The sequence below is a fragment of the Glycine max genome, chromosome 6 (genome assembly GCF_000004515.6).
Source record: "Glycine max cultivar Williams 82 chromosome 6, Glycine_max_v4.0, whole genome shotgun sequence".
NCBI classification, from domain to species: domain Eukaryota; kingdom Viridiplantae; phylum Streptophyta; class Magnoliopsida; order Fabales; family Fabaceae; genus Glycine; species Glycine max.
Genome location: NC_038242.2, coordinates 44,996,000 through 45,019,810, shown reverse-complemented (window position 1 = coordinate 45,019,810; position 23,811 = coordinate 44,996,000). Strand labels below are relative to the sequence as shown.

Genomic DNA, 23,811 nt, shown 5'->3' with positions numbered 1-23,811 from the left:
TGGGCAATCGCAGTTTGAATCTGAAAGTTACATAAAGAGTTGGATGCAGAGTTCACAACGCGATGTGTATCTTGGAGCCTACCTAAATGGGTAAGTCACAAAATAACAAAATTTAATTAATGTTACTAATGTACTAACCCATTTTAGGTTCCACTGCAACGGACACTGGCAGATGGTGGTCATCCTGCTCAAGGAACACTTAGTTGTCTGGTTTTGTTCATTGTATAACAAGCCAGACAACTACCTTAAGGGGATTATTAATAGGTTAGTGTTGTTTTCAATACATTTGCATTGTAATACCTCAACGTACAACACCAGTTTTTAATTGTTACTCATATGGAACAGTGCTATCAAGGATCTTGATGATGCTCCACAGCCTAAATCAAAGGCTCCTGCTAGGTGGATTGTCGTCAAGGTACGTCATTTACATAAAACTTCTACTTATATATATTTCTTTATGTGTCTGCACACTAGTTGTTTAATTAATATCCAAATTTCAGTATGTATTTAGTGTAATAGACAAAAAGGAACTACTGAGTGTGGCTACTATGTCATGCACTGGATGTCCACCATCATTTTAGGAACTTTTACAAATAATTGGGAAGCGGTAAGTTTATTTCAAAGAAAATTGATTTATTTATAATTTGTATTACATTATTAACTTAATATGATTTATTTAATCATGCAGTATGTTAACGACCCTAGACCATTGGAGCATGAGAGATTAAAAGCATTGCAGATCCAGTGGGCACAGTTTTATCTCCGAATTAGAGATCAGGCCTAGGATTTAGGGACATTTTTTTAACATTTTTTACATTTTCTATGTAACATGAACATTGAATTCATTTGTTGATTGTTCTTTATAATATATAAATCTGCTATTTGATATTTATTATCATTAAAACTGCTGGAAAGCAGAATAAAATGTTTATTTGCTGTGAATTGGGCCTCCTGAAATTGCATTTGACAGGTACAATTTTGGGGTTACGGTAAAAATAGAAAGTATATATAAAAAAAATATTTGAAAACAATATCGGTTATTAACAAAAACCGATGTTAATATCATTACCAACATCGGTTATAATACAAAACCGATGTTAACGTTTGTATATTAACATCGGTTTTTGAGGAATAACCGATGTCAGCATTTGTATTTTAACATCGGTTATCTGTAGATAACCGATGTCAACTAGTGTACATTAACATCGGTTAATTATAAATAACCGATGTGAATATTTGAATATTAACATCGGTTATTTATAATTAACCGATGTTATACACAAAAAACTACACCAAATAAGTGTATGCATCATCAACGTTGACATTGGTTTTTTAGAAAAATCGATGTTAAGGGCATATATTAACATCGGTTTTTCTCGAAAACTGATGTTAAACTAACATATTAACATCGATTTTACTAGAAAATCGATGTCAACGTTCATCATGCGTACACTTTTTTTGCTGTTGTTTATTGTGTTTAACATCGGTTATTTAGAAAACTGATGTTGTCATATGTATGTTAACATCGATTCTCCAAAACCGATGTTAACATTCATACATTCAACATCGTCACTTTCAACATCAGTTTTAAAATCGATGTAGAATGTTCTAAATAACCGATGTTGAAAGTGTATTTTGTAATAATGTTGACTTAAGGTCATTCCTAATTACACATTTTATTGATCTACTCTCAAATCTCGATCATTCTAACGCGAACATTTGCATACACCATGTTTTATGTCACAATACGGTATAACGTAAGGTGGATCACAAATAAAGATTGCGCAATCAGCATTGGTTTTACATCCAGATTTTAGGCTTGCTTTAGTCTGGTCACATATGCAAATGCCGTTATTGCAAATAGTTTTTTCTTTACAGTAAGGTAAAATTGAGATGCATTCAACATCTAGATGACATTCACCATTGCCCAGCATTCTTGGTATACCCATGAATCCAAGCCCTGCAAAAAAAAAAATACAAATTTTGGTATTACTAGAACATTCCTTGAGTTTTATGTGTTTTCATGTGCTCAATTTAAGACGTCAAGGGAGTTTACCATTGCAAGCTATTAAAGCAAGAACCAGCGCTGCAAGAGTAATCTTGACTGAAGTCATCCCTACGCCTTGTTTTAGTGTGGTGTTTGTTAGGTTGAGACCTAAACAATAGAATTTTCTAACTATGGATTCGTTTGATACCTTCCATTACATATTTATAGTACTATCTAATCAATTGTTTCGTTACAAAAATTTAATAAATATATTATATTTATTAAAATAACCTTCGATAATGTTTTTTAATTTGACTAAATATAATATGTTTCAAAATGCAGTTTTCTATAAAATTTTATAGGTAAAAAACTATTTTGTTTTCAATATATTATATACGCATTTAATATTAATTAAACAAGTAGTATATATATTTATATATTTAGTTAATACACGTTTTAACCGTTTTTTTAGCCTAATTATATGTTAATGTTTATTAAATGGCCGGTCATGTTTCCTTAATAGTATAAGTTTTAATATTTAAATATATATATATATATATATATATATATATATATATATATATATAATTCAATTTTAATTTTTAATTATATAGTATGCAATTCAATATTAAAATTATAATTATAATCAATATTACGTTTATTGAATATAATATATTTATTAGTTTAATAGATTAATATATGTACATGAATATAATAGTAGCTAGTCAAGGTAACGTAAACCAACGCAATTGATGCGTTCTTTCTACTAGTTATCTTATATTTTGTTATTGGGACCTTACATGTAGGCATGGCAGCGGAACCCGACCCCGTGAGAACCGAATCGAACCCGCCCCGACTTTGACGGATAAAAACCGCGTTGACCGGGTTCGGGGTCGGGTTCGGGTTTTCCCCGATAACCCAAAACGGGGGCGGGGGCGGGTATGGGATTACAGGTATCCGCCCCGCTCCCGCCCCGACCCCGACCCACCTCAATGTTATAATTTGAAAAACCTAATTTTTAAAGGCTAACTCTTATTTTGCGCCGCTACTGCTGCACCTCTCAGTCCTCACTCCTCACATTGCTATTTGCTAAACCTAAATCTTATTTTGCGCCGCTACAGCTACTGTAGCTCTCAGCCTCTCAGTCAAGGAGAAGTGGTGGAGAACGTGAGGCCGCTCAAGAGAGGACGCAACGAAGGTTCCTTCTTCTCATTCATTCATTCATAAATTTATTTTAATCTCAGCTTATTAGATCCGAAATGCTTTTAGATTTAAGTTTATCATCTCTATGCAGAAAGTGTGATTTATGCGGTAGATCCCGATGCAGAAGGTTGTTTTTCGTTGTCTTAGATCTTATGTTTCTATACAAATTATGATTCACAATTTAAAAATTAGCATGGTGATTCACGATTTGATAACCAAGCTTGGCTATAATCATGATGTGCTTCCATTAGACTATTTTATTGACGGTTTTTGGTGAACTGATTTTTGACTTGACATCTATTGTTGCATAGAGGAAGTACTATTGGAGAATGTGGAGCTGATACTTGACGCATTTGATTATCTCCAACTTCCATTTGCACTAAAGCAAGGTATATAGCAAGTTCATTCTCCTACAAACATTTAACTAAATTCTTCCATATATATTTATTTTTGATTGAACTGGAAGTTTATTAATAAATAAAAAGTATACAAAGATAGGAGGGTAATATTTCCTCCACAAGAAAATTAATTACAATGAACCAGAAAAACAGAAGTCAAGAGTAACAGTGCATAATAGCAGCCTAGCACCCTGATCTCTGGGAAAATCTGAAATGGCAACCCCATATGAAGACCTTGAGCAGAGCATCAAGGAGAACTGGAGAAGCTAAAATTGTATCCTTTCCCAAAAGATTTCTCCATATACCAAAAGACCTTGAAAAACCTAAGCATTCTTTTCCAACTTGACACAACACAGATTAACAAATGCAGCTCATTTCCTTAAAAATCTGGACCTCTTTTTTCATTCCATACCCTACTTCTTCCATTTATAATTATAGTATTATACAGTTCTGCTTTATTTTTTCTGATGAAGTGATTGATTAAGCAAACTTTATTAGGTCCATCGATTCTTGTTTTCAAACACTATCCAATTTCCTTACCTGAAGACATTTTATGAATGAAGAAGGTTAGATGATACATAAAGTTCGGTTGGCTCTACTAGCTACTTTTACAAACAATTTTTGAAGTAAAAGCCTACCAATAATTAGGTAAGTATCGACATGATTAATAAGGGATTAAATTGGTCTCACAATAATCAGGATATTTAGCCAAGTTCATTCACTGATAATCATAATCCAATGAATAACTTTTTATAATTATTAATTACCTTACAGTGTTCCTAAAAAAATACCTTACAATCAATATTTATTATCATGTTTTAACATAAAAAAACTATAGTAGATTTTCCTTTTTATCATATACAAATTTTATTAACATTTATATATATATATATTTTATACGTGAAGTGTTCAAGTTAATCAAACAAAAATATAATTTTTATTGAAAAACAATATCTGTTTAAAACAAAAATTATTTAATATATCTTTAATTAATTAAAAATATTTAAAAGAATGAATTTACTGGTATTTAATTTATGCATCAAATACATAAGATATAAACAACATTAAATGAGATTCTCTCCTTACATATTCATTTAAATCTCCAATAAATTAAACATATATTTCCCTTGTGGTATTTCATGAATTCAACTCTACTCTATTTTAAGCCCCCTCTGTAATTTTTTAGATTGAATTGTTATCGACTGTATCGAATGAATGATGAGCATAAATGATGAATTTAAAAGGTGGGGGAGGCTAAGATGGAATCCTGTGGTTTTGTATAAAGTTCATTAATTTCTAGAATCTAATGCCATTATGTGATTGATTTCTTGTTATTGCTTCTCTATTTGAGTATGATAAGACACCATTTTTGTTTATCCTTACTACTGGTTGACCTTCAATACATGATGATATCATGAATTTATTGTATGATGATATCCTTGAAAATAGAATTTTTGTAATTCTCTCTGTTTTCATTCCACCAGTGATTTAAGTGTTAAAATTAATGTATGGTTTTGGAGTAATGAAACATTAGGCACAGACAAAACAGAGAGCTACTCTTTAATTTGTGCAGTTGTATGTATGGTTTTGGAGTAATGAAACATTAAGCTTGACCTCTTGGTTGTCGCACTCATTTTATTCTACATGAACCAAGCTGGTTGCAATTTTCAATCCTTTTGTAGTTTTATCCTTAATCGGGCAATGAGAGCTACTCTTTAATTTGTGCAGTTGTATATATATACTGTGCTAAAGGTTCATGATGCTGTTATTTTTAACATGAAACACTTAATTTTTCTAGCATTTGTTTTACAAGTACTTTGAAGGAACTTAATAGGAAGGAAACAGAAATAAAATAATAGAGGAGGTTTATTGATATTTTATAACCTCTCTGATTCTTTAATAAATTCTAATTTTTGCCCCAGTTTTACCTGCTGTATTTTTTTTCTTTCCAGGAAAGTAATGGAAGATATTAGTTTTTCACCAGAAGGAATTTACCCTATTTCTTCACCAATTAATGAGTCTCCTTCTCCTTCACCTTCACCAATTGATCAAACTCATTCACCTATTCAAGTTGATCTTGCACCTTCTCCTTCACCTGTTAATGTTGATCATACTCCTTCACCTCATGAAGATGAAGTTAATAATGTGGAGGCACAAGGAGGAATATGTAGGCTGAAAAGTAAGATTTGGCAGCATTTCAAAAAAATTAAAGTTAATGGTTTGGACAAGGCTGAATGCAAGTATTGTAAGAAACTTCTTGGTGGAAAATCAAAAAATGGAACCAAGCATTTGTGGCAGCATAATGAGATTTGTGTTCAATACAAGATTTTTATGAGAGGGATGAAAGGCCAAACATTTCTTACCCCTAAGGTCGTGCAAGGAAAACAAGAGTTGGGTGCGGGAACTTATGATGCAGAACGTGCAAGGGAAGAGTTGGCAAAAGCAATTATTATGCATGAGTACCCACTATCAATTGTTGATCACCTTGGCTTTAGGAGATACTCTGCTGCCCTCCAACCTGTGTTTTAGGTTCGCTAGCAAAATCCCTTTTTTTCAAGTATGCAAATAATATATTATAGATACATTTATTGATTTATAACTATTAATAAATGTAATTATTTCCTTTGATTTATTGATGAATGCATTTTTTATTTTTAAATTATCCTTTGATATATACAACTGGTATATTATAAAATAAAATATAGTGATATTTTTCAGGTTCCTACTAGAAACACAATTAAGAAGGAGATAATGAAAATCTATGAGAATGAACGAGCAACAACTTTGAAGTTGTTGGATAGTCTTGATGGAAGAGTGGCCATTACATCAGACATGTGGACTTCAACAAGTCAGAAGAGGGGGTATATGGCTATTACAGCTCATTACGTTGATGGTTGTTGGAACTTACAAAGTCAAATTTTGAGGTAATTAATAAAACAATTTGAACTTTTTATATTATTAGGCCTTTTATTTTATAAAATGATTGAATATGATTATATTATATTTCTTTTTTTTGGTTGTTTTTATATTATATCTCTATTTTTATGTTAGGTTCATCTATGTTCCTGCTCCTCATACAAGTGATAGACTTTGCAATGTATTGACTGACTGTTTGATGGATTGGAATATTGACACAAAACTGTCCACTATCACCCTAGATAATTGTACCACAAATGATGCTATGATTGATAAAATTAAGGATAAATTGCACTTAGGTAGTTTGCTTAGGGATGGATCTTTACTTCACATGCGTTGTTGTGCTCACATCCTTAATTTGATAGTAAAAGATGGGTTGGAAGTGGTGAAAGAAGGTGTAGAAAATATTCGAGATAGTGTAGCATATTGGACAGCAACACCCAAGAGGAAGGAAAAATTTGAGGAAACGGCTAAACAATTGAGAAACCCTTACACTAAAAATTTGGCATTAGACTGTCCAACTAGATGGAACTCAACTTATAAAATGCTTGAAATTGCCATAGGATATGAGGATGTATTTTGTCGATTAAAGCAACGAGAGTCTCAATATACTTGTTTGCCAAGTACTTTACAGTGGCAATTTGCAAAGGATATTTGTGGGAGATTGAAGTTGTTCAATACTATCACTGAATTATTTTCTTCTACTAAACATCCAACTGCTAATTTGTATTTTCCAAATATATGTGAGATTAAGTTGGCAATCAAACAATGGATTACCTCTCCTAACCCAATGATTCAACAAATGGCAAAAAATATGATGATCAAATTTGATAAATATTGGGGTGTGATTCATAATGTGATGGGAGTTGCCACTGTTTTAGATCCTAGGTACAAGATGGAGTTGCTTGAGTATTATTATGAAAAATTGTATGAGCATGACTCTTTTACTCAAGTGAGGGGCATTCAACAATTGTGTTATGACTTAGTTTCTGATTACCAAATGAAAATGAACAAAGGCTCTTTTGGTAGTAATGTTGGTGATGTTACTGGTAGTGAAGTTGTTGGTGATGCATTATCTGAGTATGATAGATTTATAATAAGAAAAAAAAGGGCTAGAAGTTCTTATGTTAAATCAGAGTTAGACCACTATTTAGAAGAAGATGTTTTACCAAGAGCTGTTGACTTTGATATTTTGATGTGGTGGAAGTTTAATGGTGTCAAGTATCCAACACTTCAAGCAATTGCTAAGGATATATTAGCTATTCCAATATCTACCGTAGCTTCAGAATCTGCATTTAGCACTAGTGGTCAAGTATTAAGCCCACATCGTAGTAGACTTCAATGGACTACTTTAGAGGCTTTAATGTGCGCTAGAAGTTGGTTGTGGAGTGCTGAAAATACGGGTAAAGTTTTATTCATATATGTTGTTAAATTGATATTTGTGTTTATTCAAGAACTAATACTAGTAATGTATTTTTATAGGTTCTACGAGCTATAAAGTTGTTGCTGAATGTGCTAATGTAATGAATGAAATGGTTTCAGATGATGAAGGTAAATAATGTTCTAAATTTCATTTTTTGTTATTATATAATATAAGCTTTTGTTCTAATTTTTTATTTCTTTTATGCAAGTGAAATGATGGGTGCTGCTAGTGTCACTAATTTAGAGGAATGATTAACATTTATTTGTTGAACAATTTAAGTTGTTTCTTTTTTTTATTATGTAATTTGAAAGAATGAAACATGTTTAAGTTGCTAAACAAAATGAAACATGTTGAAGGACAACCAACATAGTATATTAATATCTCCTTTTTTGCTAAATAGAATCATATGCTACTTATTGTTGGGACAACATATATTTAGATGGTAATGTTTTTTTTGTGGGAAAATAAATATGCATGTCTTAATTCCTCATGCAATACCCAAATTTTATGATTTTAATTGAATAGATTGATTTGTTTTAGTAATTTTTTAAATTATGATAATGATCCTATATTTTGAATTTGGCTTTGTTATTGTTTTTTTGTTATGAAACTATTTTTTAGCCTTTTTTTTCAATTTTTTTAATAAGTTTCAATATTTTTTCTCTTTTAAAAATTTTTTTAATCAATTCTAGCGGGGGCGGGGCGGGGCGGGGAAACCCAACCTCCAACGGGGACGGGGTGGGTATGGATATTTTAACCCCGGCGGGGGTCGGGGGCGGGGTCGGGGATTAGTCAAAAAGTCGGGGGCGGGGGTGGGAAATGCAATACCCGTCCCCGTTTCAACCCGTTGACATGCCTACTTACATGTCTTTCCAAGGAGTTTGACTAAAATTTATTGAGACGTTTCCGAAAACTGCTTTTAATTTTTTTTTCTTTTAATTTATAAAAGGGTTTGAATAGTTGTTTATTTTCTGAAATGGTATTCCTTTGTAAAAATTGTTTTATAAAACACGTACAATTCGTTCTCAATACTTTTTGACTTGAGCACAAGTATTAATATTTTTTTTCATCTTCTGAAAATTAATTTCATCGCTTCATGTTTTTGTTAGTTGTTATTGTTGGGTGTTTAATTAGTGTCTATAATTTTAAATTTAAACCATGAAGAGACCATGAGCAGAAAGAATCTCATCTCATGGACCATGCATTCCTGATGAATTTCTAATAATTTAGAATGTACCTTAATAGCATGCTTTCAATTGATAGGTTGTATTTTATATTATTTGATTAATTGTATACAAAAAGATGTAGTTCACTAAGAAACATATGATTAATTTACTTAAATTTTATTCCTGTAAAATACATCATTAGAGAGGGCGTTCAACTTCAGCTTAAGTTGCTGACAAAAACCATCGGCACGTACTCCACTTAAGTTACTATCATATTTTGCTAAAGATGCTCTGTAATATCCCATATATGTCCATATATATGGATGAGTAAGATTTGGGTTACTGAGGGTAAACTGATGGAAGTTGTAGGGGCTCAAACACAGGGTTACCGTTTGGGTCAGTACCTTGAAATCTTCATATATGCATCATTAACATGTATATGCAAACATTCTGCAGGTACTTAGGCATCAGGGCTATTTAAGTGGGATTTGAGTGATTATTTTGATATTTTACTGGTATTAGTTGGAGGATACTTTGGCAATATTCTGTGTTAGTGTGTCTGCCTACATGTAAACCAGCACTTCTTGTGCGTGTAGACTACCCTATTACTGTTACTTATATATATATATATATATATATATATATATATATATATACACACACGTATGTATGTATATATATATAATCCCTATTTGGGTTATCCAAAAAAATAAAAATACATAAGTGTGTGTAAAGGTTTTGTCCATTTGGAAGATTATTTGGCATATATTTGAAATTCATGTTGGACTGTTTAGGGAGAGAGATTTGATACTGTGTCCAGATCAGAGAGAAAACTCATGCTTTAGTTGAACTTTAGTTCCATAACTAGTTTGCTGAGGAGGAAAACATTCTAATTATAGTAATTAAAAAAGTTGTAATGATTTGCAAGAGATTGTTTTCCATTTATCTTTGCATTATTTGAGAAGATATATACAAAAACATGGTTGGGATCATTGTATGATGTTTAGTTGGCTTAGGAGTCGAAGCTCATCACGATTTTGTCTCTGTTAAAAGCATTTCCATCCGTTAAAGGAGAAGGGTGTATATAGATTATTCATGTTCTCAAATCCTAAATCTTCTCCTAAAAACCCTACTACTGTTGTGCCTGTGTTGTTTAACACTTAGTTGCATGGTGGGATAGTTTATAGCATCATGGCCAAGCCCTGGAAGCAAAGAGGTGCAATTCACGGGAGAACCAACTAACATTGATAGAGAGGATCAACATCATAGCCCTCATGGCATATGAACTGGATATATGCAAAGTCATCCATGTCATAAACTAATCCAGGGTTCACAGTTCTTGTAAGGTTCACCTGACCAGCACCATATGCAAATTCTGCCTCCTTGTTAACTCTGTGGCTCATTGGTTTGGCTTTAACATCAAAGTACATACACATGTCACAAGTCAAGCCATCTTCAAAGAAAGAATTTAATTTCTATGCTCGGTTGATGTGATTTACACTATCGACCTATCGGAAATCACTAGCGGTATGATTATTATAAGGTGGTTAATTATTAGTTTGTAATTTGATCACAATATAAAAAATATTTGCATTATTAGTGTAAAGATTATTTATAGTCTAATATGAAATTCTATGTATTATATTAGTGTAAATTTTTTTACATTATCAACTAAGGAAAAATCATCAAAAAAATTATATGTATTTTATTAAGGTAACTAATGTTTAATTCAACAATGTCATGGTGATTCACAATTGCACATTTTATTAATATACCTCAAACTGTTGAAGATTAATCTAAAAAAGTGTAGATGTATAGTTTGTGGTCTGTTATCGAGAGAGTTCTACATCTATGGAGATGTTATAGTGTGTAGAAACTTCTTGATGGATGTAGAAAAATATCTTATTATCTAAAGTCATAAAAACACCTAGAACATTATAAAGATGAATGATAGACGATAGATGAGTTTAGAAGACTCTAGGACTAAGTAGTATAGAAGTGTCTAGAAATCACCTATGTAACCTATATAAAGGCATAAATTGTAACAAGTCATGTAATGTAAGTAAAGAAACTAATAAGCACAATTTAAGTTAAGGTGTCAATTTTTTGAAAACTCATCATCTTCCTACTCCCGTCATTTCTATCATACATTTCTAGCATATTCTTCCATAGAAAAAAGACATAACCACGTCTCATATCCTAACACAAACCACACTCATTCTAAGACCACAATTTGCATGCACCATGTTTTATGTCAAAGCATTGTTTAGTTGATGGTGGATCACAAATAGAGATTGCCCAATCAGCACTAGATCACAAACTAGTTCGGGGAAAAATCAAACCGAATGGTTTTGAACTGATTTAAATGGTTCGGTTTGTAAATTGAATTTTTCAACTAATTTGATGAATTAAATTGGTTTTAAACTAGTTTTAAGCATTGGATTGGTTTCCATTTTAAAATAAAAATAATATTTTCAATTGCTTTCTAGTAAAATAATCCAACTCACAGTGCAACAAGTATTATGATAGCAACGGACAAATCAAATAAAACTAATAATAACAACAATAATCTTATCTCAATAATTTCCTTCCAAATTTATTCAATTAGATAAAACAAGTATCACCAAGTGCTATCTTCTTGAGAATCTAAAAGTACACAAGTACTGGGAGAAACTTAAAATTACATATGCAAAAATTTGTAGCAACAACATCAAGTGTTATCTTTATTTTCTCATCATAACCAGTTCTGCTAATGGCCTCCTTCACAAGATCCAGGGCTGATCTAAAGCTGATGAGACTTAAACAAAGGTAAGTAAAATCAAAAGGCTTAATATAACAAAAGAATTATTTGAGTGGAAAAATACTTAATGTAACAAGATTAGCCAAGGGCAAATTTCATAAATATTAAGTGATTTTATATTTTAAAAAACTATAATACTTTGTTAAATCTTTAGTTGCTTAAAAATTTAGATAATTAGCATAAAATAACATTAACAATAAGCAAAAGCAAGTAGATACAATTAATACAACCACCCCTTTATATTAAATTCGATGGTATATATATTCTCTTGAAAGTTAACTTAATCATAATTCATAACATGCATTTACCATGTAGAAGAAAACATGGTAATTATAACATGCAGCAGTTCAAAATGTTTGACTAAAAGAAAATGCAAGTTTAATTATTTGCTTGAGTGACATGATAGAGAAAATATGGATCCACCACCTGATCACCACCAACTGCCATATGTTTTTTATTTGAGTTTTGGATTGAATTTGCCTTCTAGTGTTTTCATGACAGTTGTGGCTAGTGGTAAAGGCAATATTGGAAAAGTTTCTGACATGAGCCGGAGATGGCAGCGGTTGTGCGTTGGTGGTGGAGGCAGTGGAAGTGAGGGAGTTTCAGTCTTTCTTGATTAGGGAATGAGCAATCTAGTGTGAGAGGTGCATAGTATAATTATGAGGACTAGTTAAATCCTACCACAAATAAAGATGGTGCATCGTAGACCACCTATGAAGTTGTTCCACGGTAACATTTGTCATAATTTAAGTTTAATTAACATTTTTTCTAATATATATTTTAGAGTAAATTATGCATGTTCCTAAGGTTTTCACTTACAATTTACACTTGACATCTCTTTGTTTTATAATCCTACAGTAATCTATAGTTTTTCTCCTCGTATAATATTGAACATCCCTTCCCTCCACTCGATCCCCAGTGGTGATACTCTTTTATTAATTAATTTTTGTTATTTAAATTCCTATTATTAAGTAACAATGTTAATTGATGAGATAATGATGTTAGAATTTTATTGACACGTCATATCATCAAAATAATATATAATTATTTATTAATTAATTATATTTTTAATCACTTATCAATTTGTATGACATCTAAACATACATATTCAAAATTAAAAACATAATTTCCCCAAAAAAAAAATAAGGATGTCCCATTTAAGTTATTAATGTCATTGTTATATCATTAGTCACCCATAATTCACAACAAAAACTAAAACTAAAGGAAAAAAAAATAATAAACCGACATATTAAATGCAATTCATAGAAAACATAGGGGTGCAAGTGGAGGGAATGGTGTCAGGTGTTATACGAGGGGAAATTAGGAATTTTGTTTTTGTAGGATTACAAAACAGAGATGTATTAGGTGTAATAGATGAAACCTTAAGTGGACGCCTATAATTTATTATATTTTTATTATCAACCAAGAGAAAAAGAAGGTTGACGTCTTTCTATATCTTTTTTAAACAAAACAAAAGATATGATGGAAGTTAAATAGAAAATAAGTGTATAATTATTCTTAAAATAGACTTTTTATATAATTAGTGGGGTAAGTATAAATCAAAAGTAAGTAATTTAACAGTAGTATCCTCTAATCAAGAATTGATATTCGACTTTGAAATGAATTGCAATTGGAGCGAGGCACTACTTTCCTTCCAAATAGACTAATTTAGTAGGAAGAGAATTAATGATTCATTGTCAACTAACTAGAAGTACCATACCAACAAAAATGTGGGAGTTATTATATAGGATAAATGCCGCTTTTAGTCCTTGTATTTTCCAGGCACCGACAATTTCATTCATATACTTAGAAAATAATCAATTTAATTTATAAATATGTAAATATATCGACAATTTAATTTGCTCGTTAAGTTATCTCTGATTCTGTTAATATTTAGTGTATGTGTGACATGTTGATGCTGAAATGACAAATTCATAAGCGCACGAGACATTTTACATTAGCCAATAGTGTTTTGACTTAATTGTCAGTAAAAACTTCTTTTAAATGTTAATTTTAAAATTTAAGAAAATAATGAGTATTTTGAGAAGAAGGTTGTTCTTCCTAATTTTGTGTTAATATGTTCTTATGTAACAAAAAAATGGTCCCTAAAAATACAACTTAATCAAAAAATGGTCCCCAATAATTATGTGAATTTAAAAACACACATTCAACGGGAAGAATTCTTATTTCTTCAATTTCATTCTAAATCCAAATATAAATCAATTCAATTTTTTAAACCACAAATTTAGGAATTAGGATTATTAACTTAATATCAACAAATCTCTTAACCAATTAATTTCAAATCCTCCAAAGTCCAAACCAATTTGTGTGCACTTGAAAATAACTAAGATCAGAAAAACACCAATAAAGAAACAAAACAAATTCATGACATTAACAAGCAAACCAAACAAATAAAAGAAACCAAAAAATGGAGCATCAATTAATGGACGATTGTCGCAAGTGACCCATACGGGGTAAAGTTGAAGAATTCATGCCATGGGTCATAGAGAGGGGGAAGAACCACTTGATGTTGGTGATCTCCTTGTCGACATTGTCGTCATCAGCATCAGAGAAGCCGGATATAAGGTTGCTAAATCATATTTTGAGTGATATTTTGCATGAGTTTTTATGCTATTTTCATGCATTTTTCTTGGCACAGTTCATGTTTGGGCTCTAGTTTTGTGTTGTAGGAAATATAGATGCTCGGTAGAGTGAAAGAGTCAAAATTAGCACAAGTCCATGAAGAAATTGAAGATTATGCCCTCCACCATGAAGAAATTGTAGATTATGCCCTCCACCATGAAGAAATTGAAGATTTTGCACTCCATCTTTTATTAAGATCATTAAGTCTTTCTACTGCTTTCTATTTTATATTGGAATTGATCAGTCTAATTCTTAGTCCATTGCATGTTAGTGACCATCTACTTGTAATTAACTGAACTACAAAATGATAGGGTTCATAAAACTTATATGACCAAACTAGTGTCATAAACCTCCTTTATACAAATCTCTTTGTTGTTCATCCTTAACCTTAAATTAAATCCCAAATTACCAATGTGAGATTAATTTAGGGGGAACAGTCTTCTCAGACCTTAACATAGGTTGACAATTAAATTAAGAGGTATTAGACAATTATTTAATAATTGAGATGTCTGAATTGAATTAGGAATTAGGAGAAAATAATACATGTGAAATCATAATCTAAGTCTTCGTTTCTCATACATATCTCTTTCTTGAAACTGTTGTATGTCTCTAGTTTTATTTTATTGAATGCAAACTCAAATAATCCCCAACTCAAGATAAAAACCCAAAATTATTTAACTTATGATATTTAGATTATTTGGGAATACAACTAATCTCTGAGGTACGATATTTGAATTTTCAAGTCTATTGTTGCTACTATATATGGTATACTTGCCCTTGGCAAGTACACATTTTACGCATGAGTTGTAGGCAACGACAAAAGATAAATCAAAGATGAAAATTGAGTTTGCAAAGGTCCTTCTTGTAGTGGTCTTGCTTCGTAGTGGCGAAGGAGCCATAGATGGGGGGTTGAGTTATAGCCCAAAGGCGACAATAGAGAAACTGAAGATGAGGAGGTTGAATTCGCATAGGACCTTTTTGCGATGATCTTCTGCAACATAGGTGGCCTAGTCATCGGAGGCTACAATGCAATCGAAGTTGAGACTTTATTTGGGTCGGAGGGTTTCAGATTTGACAAGGAAAGAAACATATACAGAGAAAACATATGCAAAATCATCCACTATTGCCAATCGACTATGCAAAAAACGAAAAAGAATACACTTAGCAACAAGTTTAGCCTTTCTCTCACAAAAAGTAAAAATAAAATCAATAGATAAATGATCACTTTGTGTGGCGATTTTTAAAAGTAAAAATAAAAAGATAAAACTAATAATTTGGTTCACAAATATCTATCTCAATGGATAAAGATCACTTTTATTACGTGGATTTTTCACTTTATTCTTCACATGTCAGGTTGTCAAAAATATTAAAAAAATAAAGATAATTTGATGATCATGCTAAAGTGTTTATATATTTTTATATTTATAAATTAAATTGATCATTTTTAAAATATAGAAAATTACCAATGCGGCCAAATACAAAAACTGAGTGCACATTTACCCCGTAATTATAATAATATGCTTCTTTGACAAAAAAATTTTATTATAATGTGTTATTATTATATAGTGTAGAGACTAATTAACCGTGAGTAAATTGTTAATAGTTAATTAGAAATGGAGTAAATTTATCTATATTTGTTATAGATCACAATTTGTTGAAAATAGGAAACTTCTAAATTTTATAAATTAGAAATTGAATCAAATGATGAAAAATGAAATTTATAGTTTTTTTAATTAGAAATTTGCTAACGTTAACAAACAGACCATTATTTCTTGTTGTCATTGTTCAAATTTCAAAGTATAATAATTTAAAATAAATAAAAAGATTTATCAAGTGAGAATATAAAAAGTTTTATATAATTATTTTATCATAATTTATAATATATGATAAATTTATTAATTTTTAAAATAATTATTTTAAAATAATTGAAATGATTATTACAAATAAAAAAGTTTTATGTATTTAGTTTTTAAAATTTTACGTGGATTTCCTTCGATGTTAGAATGTGAGAAAACTCAAATCAAGACATTTTGAAAGTGGCAGCAGCTTGGCAACGACTGAATCCATCATCCATCCAGAATTTTTTCTCCTAGGACGGTTCTTTTTACGCGTAGGGTTCGTTCTTCTGTCTGGCGCCAAGAAACTTCCTTTTTCTTAACATCATCAACTTCTCTCTCATTTCCTTTTTTTTACTATAAGAGTCTTTGCTTTTTGGTCTCTCTCTCTTTTTTTTTACCATTTTTGACACACGTTCATCACAAAGATAAAAAAAGAAAATTTGTCACAATCACGATAGTCATGGTCAACAACGCCAAAAGCCGTCCTTTTTGAGTTCCCTGTCTTGGATCCTGCAAGAAGCAAAGACCCTTTTCTTGAATCTTTATTTGGAGCTCTGGTTTTTGTTTGTTTGCACTTGCAGGGTGGTTTAGAGATTTTGATGCTTAAACGCCTACCCAAGTTTTTGTTTTTGTTTGGAGTTGATCTTTGATTGATTCTTGTGTTGAGGTTTGGCTGGACTTGATCTGATTCGTTTAAAGTTGGAAGCTTTGGATTGGGGCAAGGTTCTGTTGGGGTTTGATTTTGTTCTTTTAGTTTGATCTTGAAGTTTTAATATTTGGTACAAACCCTTGGTTGGTCTTTGGGGAATTAACGTCTGTAAGCACTGTTTGTGGTGTTCTGAGAAGGAATTGAAGTGGATAGTGAAAAGAAGGTTCTTTTTTCTTGGTGGGTGGTTGTAGGTGATGAAGGGGGTTTAGCCCTTTGGTGAAATGAGAAGCATATCAAGCACTTCGAAATGGGAATTCAAAAACATATGGTTAACATAAAGGTTACTTTTGGGGTTCTTTCGGTTCTTCTTCTTGTGGCAGCAGTCAGTTCTATAGAAAAGAAGGAAGCAGAGAATGATTTTGTTAGGGAGTTACTTGATCCAGCATCTGGATTGTTAGATGAGCACACGGTAAGGGTCCCTTTACTAAGTGTTTGAATTTTGTAGGTTTCTTTTATATATTTGGTTCTGTTTTTTGTTCAAATATTAAAACACCAGAAAGTGAAGATAGTGTAGGAACTCCGAAATTTTGGGTTCTTACATTGATTAGGGTGTTTGCCTTTTCTTTAAAGGTTGGTGTGGATGCTGTGTTTCACTGTTTCCTTGATGTCTGGATTGTCTTAGCCTGTCATTTCTTTCATTTGACAATCCCAGTTCCAATAATGCTGTAAGCAGTTAAGACCAGATATATCCTGTAGCTCTTTTTGCTTGTGCTTCACAATTCTTAACTCCTAAGCAAATGGCTAATGGTAGTATCTGGTTAATCTGACCTCTATTTTAGCCTCATATAGAGGTAGGTAGCTAACATAGAGGTAAGTAATTTGACAATGATTTTAGCTTCAGATAGAGATAGCTAACATGATTGCCTAAATCCATGATTTCCTGATGAAGTGGGAAATAAAGATCAGGGAAATATGTGTTTTTGGGTCCGTCATTTTTTTTTTTATCAAAATTGGTCTTTGTCCTTATCCCAACAACAATGATATTGATCCTCGTATTTTTATTTTTTTTTTTATATTTGGTGAATTCTGTCCCTCAACTAAGTATCTTAATTCCTAAGTTCCATAATGAGGGATGAATTTCACCAATTATAAAAAGTGTGAGTACCAAAATCATCATTTTTATAGTGGTTGGACTAAGTAAGACCAATTTTGACAGACAATTGAGGAACCTAAAATACGTTTTCCCTAAAAATATGATCTCTTGAATGGTATTTGGGCCTAGAGCTAGTAGGAATTGTTTCAATATCTCAACTTTTTGTGTAGACTACGAAGCTCAAAACTGTCGGTGATATTGATTACATAGAGACATCTTAAGATTAAATCCAAGTATTTCCCTCTTTTACCATTTGGCAAAGTTTTATCAGTTAGCACTTTTAGTCAAAATTTAGGGCAGCGTGATAACTAGAAGAGGATGACCCTACTTCTATGTTTATCTTCTGCATGACACTTTTCACGTGGAAAGAGCTTAAGAAAAGAGGGAGGATTAGATCTATCATTTTACTACCTGTTTCCAGCATGTCATCGAGGTCTTATATTGAACAGTGAACTGTGCTTCTTGTTTTTCATTTTTCTGTGGTCATGGACTCTAATCTTTCATCCATCTTAATGGATTGATAGACCCTAAAAGTTAAGTTTCTTGACCGCAGGAAAAGGTCTTATGGAAATATTACTGGGAAGATTTATTTCATTTAATGAAAGATGCTGATGATCATGATTTATGCCTCTTGCAGGAATTGTCTGGCAGCACCAATATAATCAGTTCAGAGATTCAACCAATAGAACAGGAAGAAATACAAAAATTTATCAGTTCTTACTGTCCACAATTCCTGGGGAACTTTCTTCACTGTTTGAGAAAAAATAATCATCCATTACCTGTCTCAGGAAAAGAAGATGATTCCAAGATTTGGCATGTCACTTATATGGGACCACTTTTTTCCCGTTCCAGTGATCCTGAAAGAAAATTTGGTCGTATTTTGCTCCAACACATATCAGAACCACCTAGTCCAGGTCCTGCAGTTGGATCACCTACACACAGTTTAGCGCCATCTCCTGAATCCAGTCTAGCACCATCATCTGAACCCAGTCTGGCCCCATCATCTGAACCCAGTCTGGCCCCATCACCTTTTGCTCCAGCACCTCTAGTTCATAAACCTTCGCATCCTTTACCACCAACATCATTTTTCCCAAAATTGACTCCACCAGAAGAAGCTTCAGAAATTTCTTCTCCATCTTCTGACATTAACAAACTGGAAGAGAGGCATAGTAATAAAAAAACAGTTGTTCTTGCTGTAGTTATAACTGCATTGGTGACATTTATAGCTGCAGCATTGCTCTTTTTATGCTGTACTCGGCATCGTAAGACTGGCCATTTCAGACTCAATGATGATAGGCCTCTTCTTAGCTTGAGCATGAGTGACTACTCTGTTGGTATGTATCATATGACCATTCATTCATACCTTGTTAATAAGTTTTTACTAGTCTTGACAAAGTTGAATTTTATCCTACAGGTCCTTCCAGTTATTCGTTCGGAAATTCAATAAAAGGGGAGAAAGTTGAGTTTCAGTCATCAAGTAATGGTTTGGTGGACAATAAGAAGTATTCAGTGCAGGAAAGCCAATCAATAGGAGCTCTTAATGCTGCTGCTGGATCACCATTTGAACTGAAACCTCCTCCCGGGAGGGTGGGAGCCACAATCCTTTCTGGACTGCCTCCTTTAAAACCTCCTCCAGGCAGGCTAAACCCTCTTCCTCCTGAGCCACCTTCATTTAGACCTTCTGGTGATGCAGCTCCAGCTGCTGTTGCTGCTGTTGCTACAGCTCCTCCTCCTGCCCCTCAACAGCCTGGTTTGAGTAGCACTCTACCACCCCGACCACCAGCTGGTGCCAGACCTGGCCCACCTCTACCACTACCGCCAGCACTAGCTGGTGCGAGACCTGGTCCTCCTCCACCACCTCCAGCATCAGTTGGTGTGAAACCTGGTCCTCCTCCACCACCACCCACAGCACCAGCTGGTGCCAAACCTGGTCCTCCTCCTCCACCACCCCCAGCTGGTGCCAAACCTGGTCCTCGTCCACCACCACCTCCTATGAGTGGTGTGGCTCCTCCTCGACCTCCACCCTCGTTTGGCTCAAAGGTGCCGCGGCCGTTAGCTAGTGGATCAAAAGATACAGTTGTAGCTGGAGTAGAAGGTGAAGCTGATGCTCCCAAAGCCAAGCTAAAGCCCTTCTTCTGGGATAAGGTTCAAGCTAACCCGGATCAGTCAATGGTTTGGAATCAAATCAAATCAGGATCTTTCCAGTAAGGAATAACTTCCAAACCTCTTTTGTTTATCAAAGTTAAGTTAATCTATCGATAGTATTCTCAAATGACAGACATTTAACAGGTTTAATGAAGAGATGATAGAGACGCTTTTTGGCTATAATGCTGTGGATAAGAACAATGGTAAAAAACAGAAACAGTCTTCCTCCCAAGACCCTTCACCACTGTTTATCCAGATCATTGACAAAAAGAAAGCACAGAATTTATTGATTCTGTTGCGTGCATTGAATGTGACAATGGAAGAAGTTTGTGATGCACTTTATGAAGGTGCTTTCTTGATCCTTTAATTTTCCTCAAAGATTGTTGATAACTTGATTGATAATATTAGGTTCTTCTAGGAAAACGCATTATCTAGGACACATCTGTGCACCCATAGTTGCCCTAAAACATTGTAAACTTGTAGTATCATATGGACTCTTTCAAACTAACACCATGTCTTTGCTGTTGAGGGGATAGATTGTTGTAGTGTTGTAGATAGGTTTGAATGCTGTTCTAAAATTCTTTGATGATCATAATGTTTGAAAACCGGGGAAGATAGATTGTGGTAGTCCTGGCTATGCTGTTTTGATGATTTTCTTACAGAACAATTGGATTGATTGCTTTGAACTTTACTTCATCGATAAATCATGATGGAATTTATTTACCAGGAATGATAATATATTGAAATTTAAAAGTGAAATTGTTTAGTTGTCTTGTTCCGTTTGTATGAAAGACTTGCAATCTCTTTGGTTGATCAGGACATGAGCTGCCCCCGGAATTCCTTCAAACCTTGCTGAAGATGGCACCAACATCGGATGAAGAACTTAAGCTTAGACTTTTTAGTGGTGATCTATCTCAACTTGGGCCTGCTGATCGTTTCCTGAAAGCCATGGTTGACATTCCATTTGCATTTAAGCGAATGGAAGTTCTCCTTTTCATGGGCTCACTTAAAGAGGATCTTGCAACTACTATGGAATCTTTTGCCATTTTAGAGGTATGCATCATACATGCAGTTGCAGTGCTTATGCTTTTCTATCAAATGATGATCGTGATGTTAAATTTTTTTAGTTCAACTTAATGCCAACTGAGATTGTACAATGACCTTATTGTGTACTATATCATCTTAATATAGCTACTGCCAATAGCAAACTGTCAAGTTTGACAGAGTATGTCTTGCATTAGTAATGCCAAATTGATGCTGTAATTAATGTGCAGAGTTTTGCTTTATGACCAAATTTCATTGTATTTAGATGTCAGTATCCCCTGCACCCTCTCCAAATACAAATTACAAACGCATACAAACAGGGTTAAGGATCATTTCACACCTGTGTGAAACTTCTTATCTTGTATCATTAAATAACTTATTTGCATCAGTCAAATAACTATACCTTACTTGTTACTCTATTTTATTTTGTATGCATATCCATGTTAAGATATATACATGTAACCTGAATAAATTTATGATTAGTATGTAACTTTATGAGTTTTATTGCAATTAGTGATCATTTTAGTTTTGTGCTATATCAATAAATTTGAAACCATTTATACACACAAACGAACACAGCAATGTTCTGTAATTGATATCCCTCATTGTAATTCCTTTGGTTTTAGAATCTCTGCCCTTGTATTTGTTTCTTTTTTATTGCCCTGTTACCTTGAATAAAATCTTATTCTTCTTGCAACTTCATCTGATATGTCAGGTTGCTTGTAAGGAACTAAGAAACAACCGGCTGTTCCTCAAGCTTCTTGAAGCCGTTCTCAAAACTGGCAACCGAATGAATGATGGAACTTTCCGTGGTGGTGCACAAGCATTTAAACTTGATACACTTCTGAAATTATCTGATGTAAAAGGAACAGATGGCAAGACTACACTCTTACATTTTGTTGTTCTAGAGATTATCCGCTCCGAGGGCATAAAAGCCATCAGAAAGGCAAAAGAGAGCCAGAAATCGTCTAGTATTAAATTGGATGACCTTCACGATAGTACCCGAGAAACAGAAGATCGCTACCATGAAATCGGTCTTCAGGTGGTTTCACGATTGAGCAGTGAACTTGAGAATGTAAAAAAAGCAGCAATTATAGATGCTGACAGCTTAACAGGAACTACTGCCAAACTTGGCCATGGTCTCATAAAAACACGAGACTTGGTAAACAAAAGCATGAAGAATGTGGAGGAAGATAGGGGGTTTTGTGAGACAGTGAAAAGTTTTGTGCAGAATGCTGAGGCTGATGTTATGAAACTGCTGGAAGAGGAGAAGAAAATCGTGGCTTTGGTGAAGAGCACTGGTGATTACTTCCATGGGAATTCTGGGAAGGATGAAGGCACCAGGTTGTTCATAGTAGTACGAGACTTCCTAATAATGGTGGATAAAGTATGCAACGAGGTGAGAGATACAAAGAAGAAGTCGGTTAAAACTCAAAAACAAGAGACTCCTCGAGAAGCATCTTCATCTGAACCACGTCCACCACCTGATTTTCGTCAGCGACTTTTTCCAGCGATTGCTGAAAGGAGGATGGATGACATTAGTTCAGACGATGAGAGTCCATAGATTCAAAAATTGAAAGTGGTATTGAAACTGTTACCCTTACTAACATGACCTTGTACAGTCTACCATAATTAAAGACCTGGGTAGTGTTTGGCTAGGATTTTCTAGACCTTAAAAAGCTACTTCAATGTTAAAAATATGCTTCAATTAAAGTTAAACTTGACAATTTTTAAATTTTTTAGCTTAAAAGTAGGAAGAGAAGCACAAAAGTTTATCTAAAATTATTTTATAAACTATTTTTTAAATGCTTTCTAGAGGAGTAAAAAATATATGCATTGACAATGTAAAAGTTTTATATTGTCATCCAATCACAAAGTGTTATGCATAGTATGTTTGTTTACTTTTATAATAATAACCTTTAAGGTCATAAAGAAATGCATGTTTACTCTGAAAATGCATGTTTATTATTAAACTCTTTCTAAAGAGAAGCTCCTTTTTACATTTTAGGGATTCTGTAATTGTGTTTGGCATTGTTTCTCCTTTTAAGAAGAAAATTCCCAAATAAACCAAGTCAAATGCTATCCGCGTATCTTAATCTTGTGGGGGATTATGTTATTGATCATTGATATTTGAATTTGAATTCATGGTTCTTGGCTTTACTTTTGCAGAGCAATGGTTACATATGTATTTCATGAATGATGGAAGTGGCATGATTTTTACACTTCTCAAACTAAAATGTTCATATGTACAGACCTGGCTGGAGCTATCATCAACCAATGCAATTGCTTCCTATCATCATTGTCGTGCCCCCATTGGGAATTAGTTTCATAGTTTGAGACAACAGCCACTTCTGGAACTATAGTTGTGTAGGGTTTTGAATTTTTGTTTTTCATGATTCTTTATTCAATTTGATATGTCAGTGCATTTATTTATTGAATTTGTTTT

General features: G+C 33.1%; 3 protein-coding genes across 4 annotated transcripts; all 3 read left to right on the top strand.

Moving 5' to 3' along the window:
• Window positions 1-3,117: 3,117 nt before the first annotated feature.
• On the top strand, window positions 3,118-8,002 carry LOC106798965 (zinc finger BED domain-containing protein RICESLEEPER 2-like). The gene is made up of 4 exons (XM_041016175.1): window positions 3,118-3,185; window positions 3,502-3,579; window positions 6,307-6,512; window positions 6,640-8,002. Exons 3-4 carry the CDS (start codon window positions 6,340-6,342, stop codon window positions 8,000-8,002), a joined length of 1,536 nt encoding a protein of 511 aa, XP_040872109.1. The 5' UTR covers window positions 3,118-3,185; window positions 3,502-3,579; window positions 6,307-6,339.
• LOC121175017 (zinc finger BED domain-containing protein RICESLEEPER 1-like) lies at window positions 5,548-6,117 on the top strand. The gene has a single exon (XM_041016176.1). The coding sequence runs from the start codon at window positions 5,548-5,550 to the stop codon at window positions 6,115-6,117; it is 570 nt and encodes a 189-aa protein (XP_040872110.1).
• An 8,551-nt stretch (window positions 8,003-16,553) lies between the features above and the next one.
• Window positions 16,554-23,803, top strand: LOC100776210 (formin-like protein 5). Of its 2 annotated transcripts, XM_003526129.5 has the most exons (7): window positions 16,555-17,492; window positions 18,814-19,510; window positions 19,591-20,380; window positions 20,466-20,668; window positions 21,139-21,374; window positions 22,081-22,947; window positions 23,535-23,803. In XM_003526129.5, exons 1-6 carry the CDS (start codon window positions 17,331-17,333, stop codon window positions 22,927-22,929), a joined length of 2,937 nt encoding a protein of 978 aa, XP_003526177.1. In that variant the 5' UTR covers window positions 16,555-17,330; the 3' UTR covers window positions 22,930-22,947; window positions 23,535-23,803. The 2 variants fall into 2 exon arrangements, with proteins under 2 accessions (XP_040872615.1, XP_003526177.1); XM_041016681.1 differs by lacking the exon at window positions 23,535-23,803 and having other exon boundaries at window positions 16,554-17,492; window positions 22,081-23,100.
• Window positions 23,804-23,811: the final 8 nt, after the last annotated feature.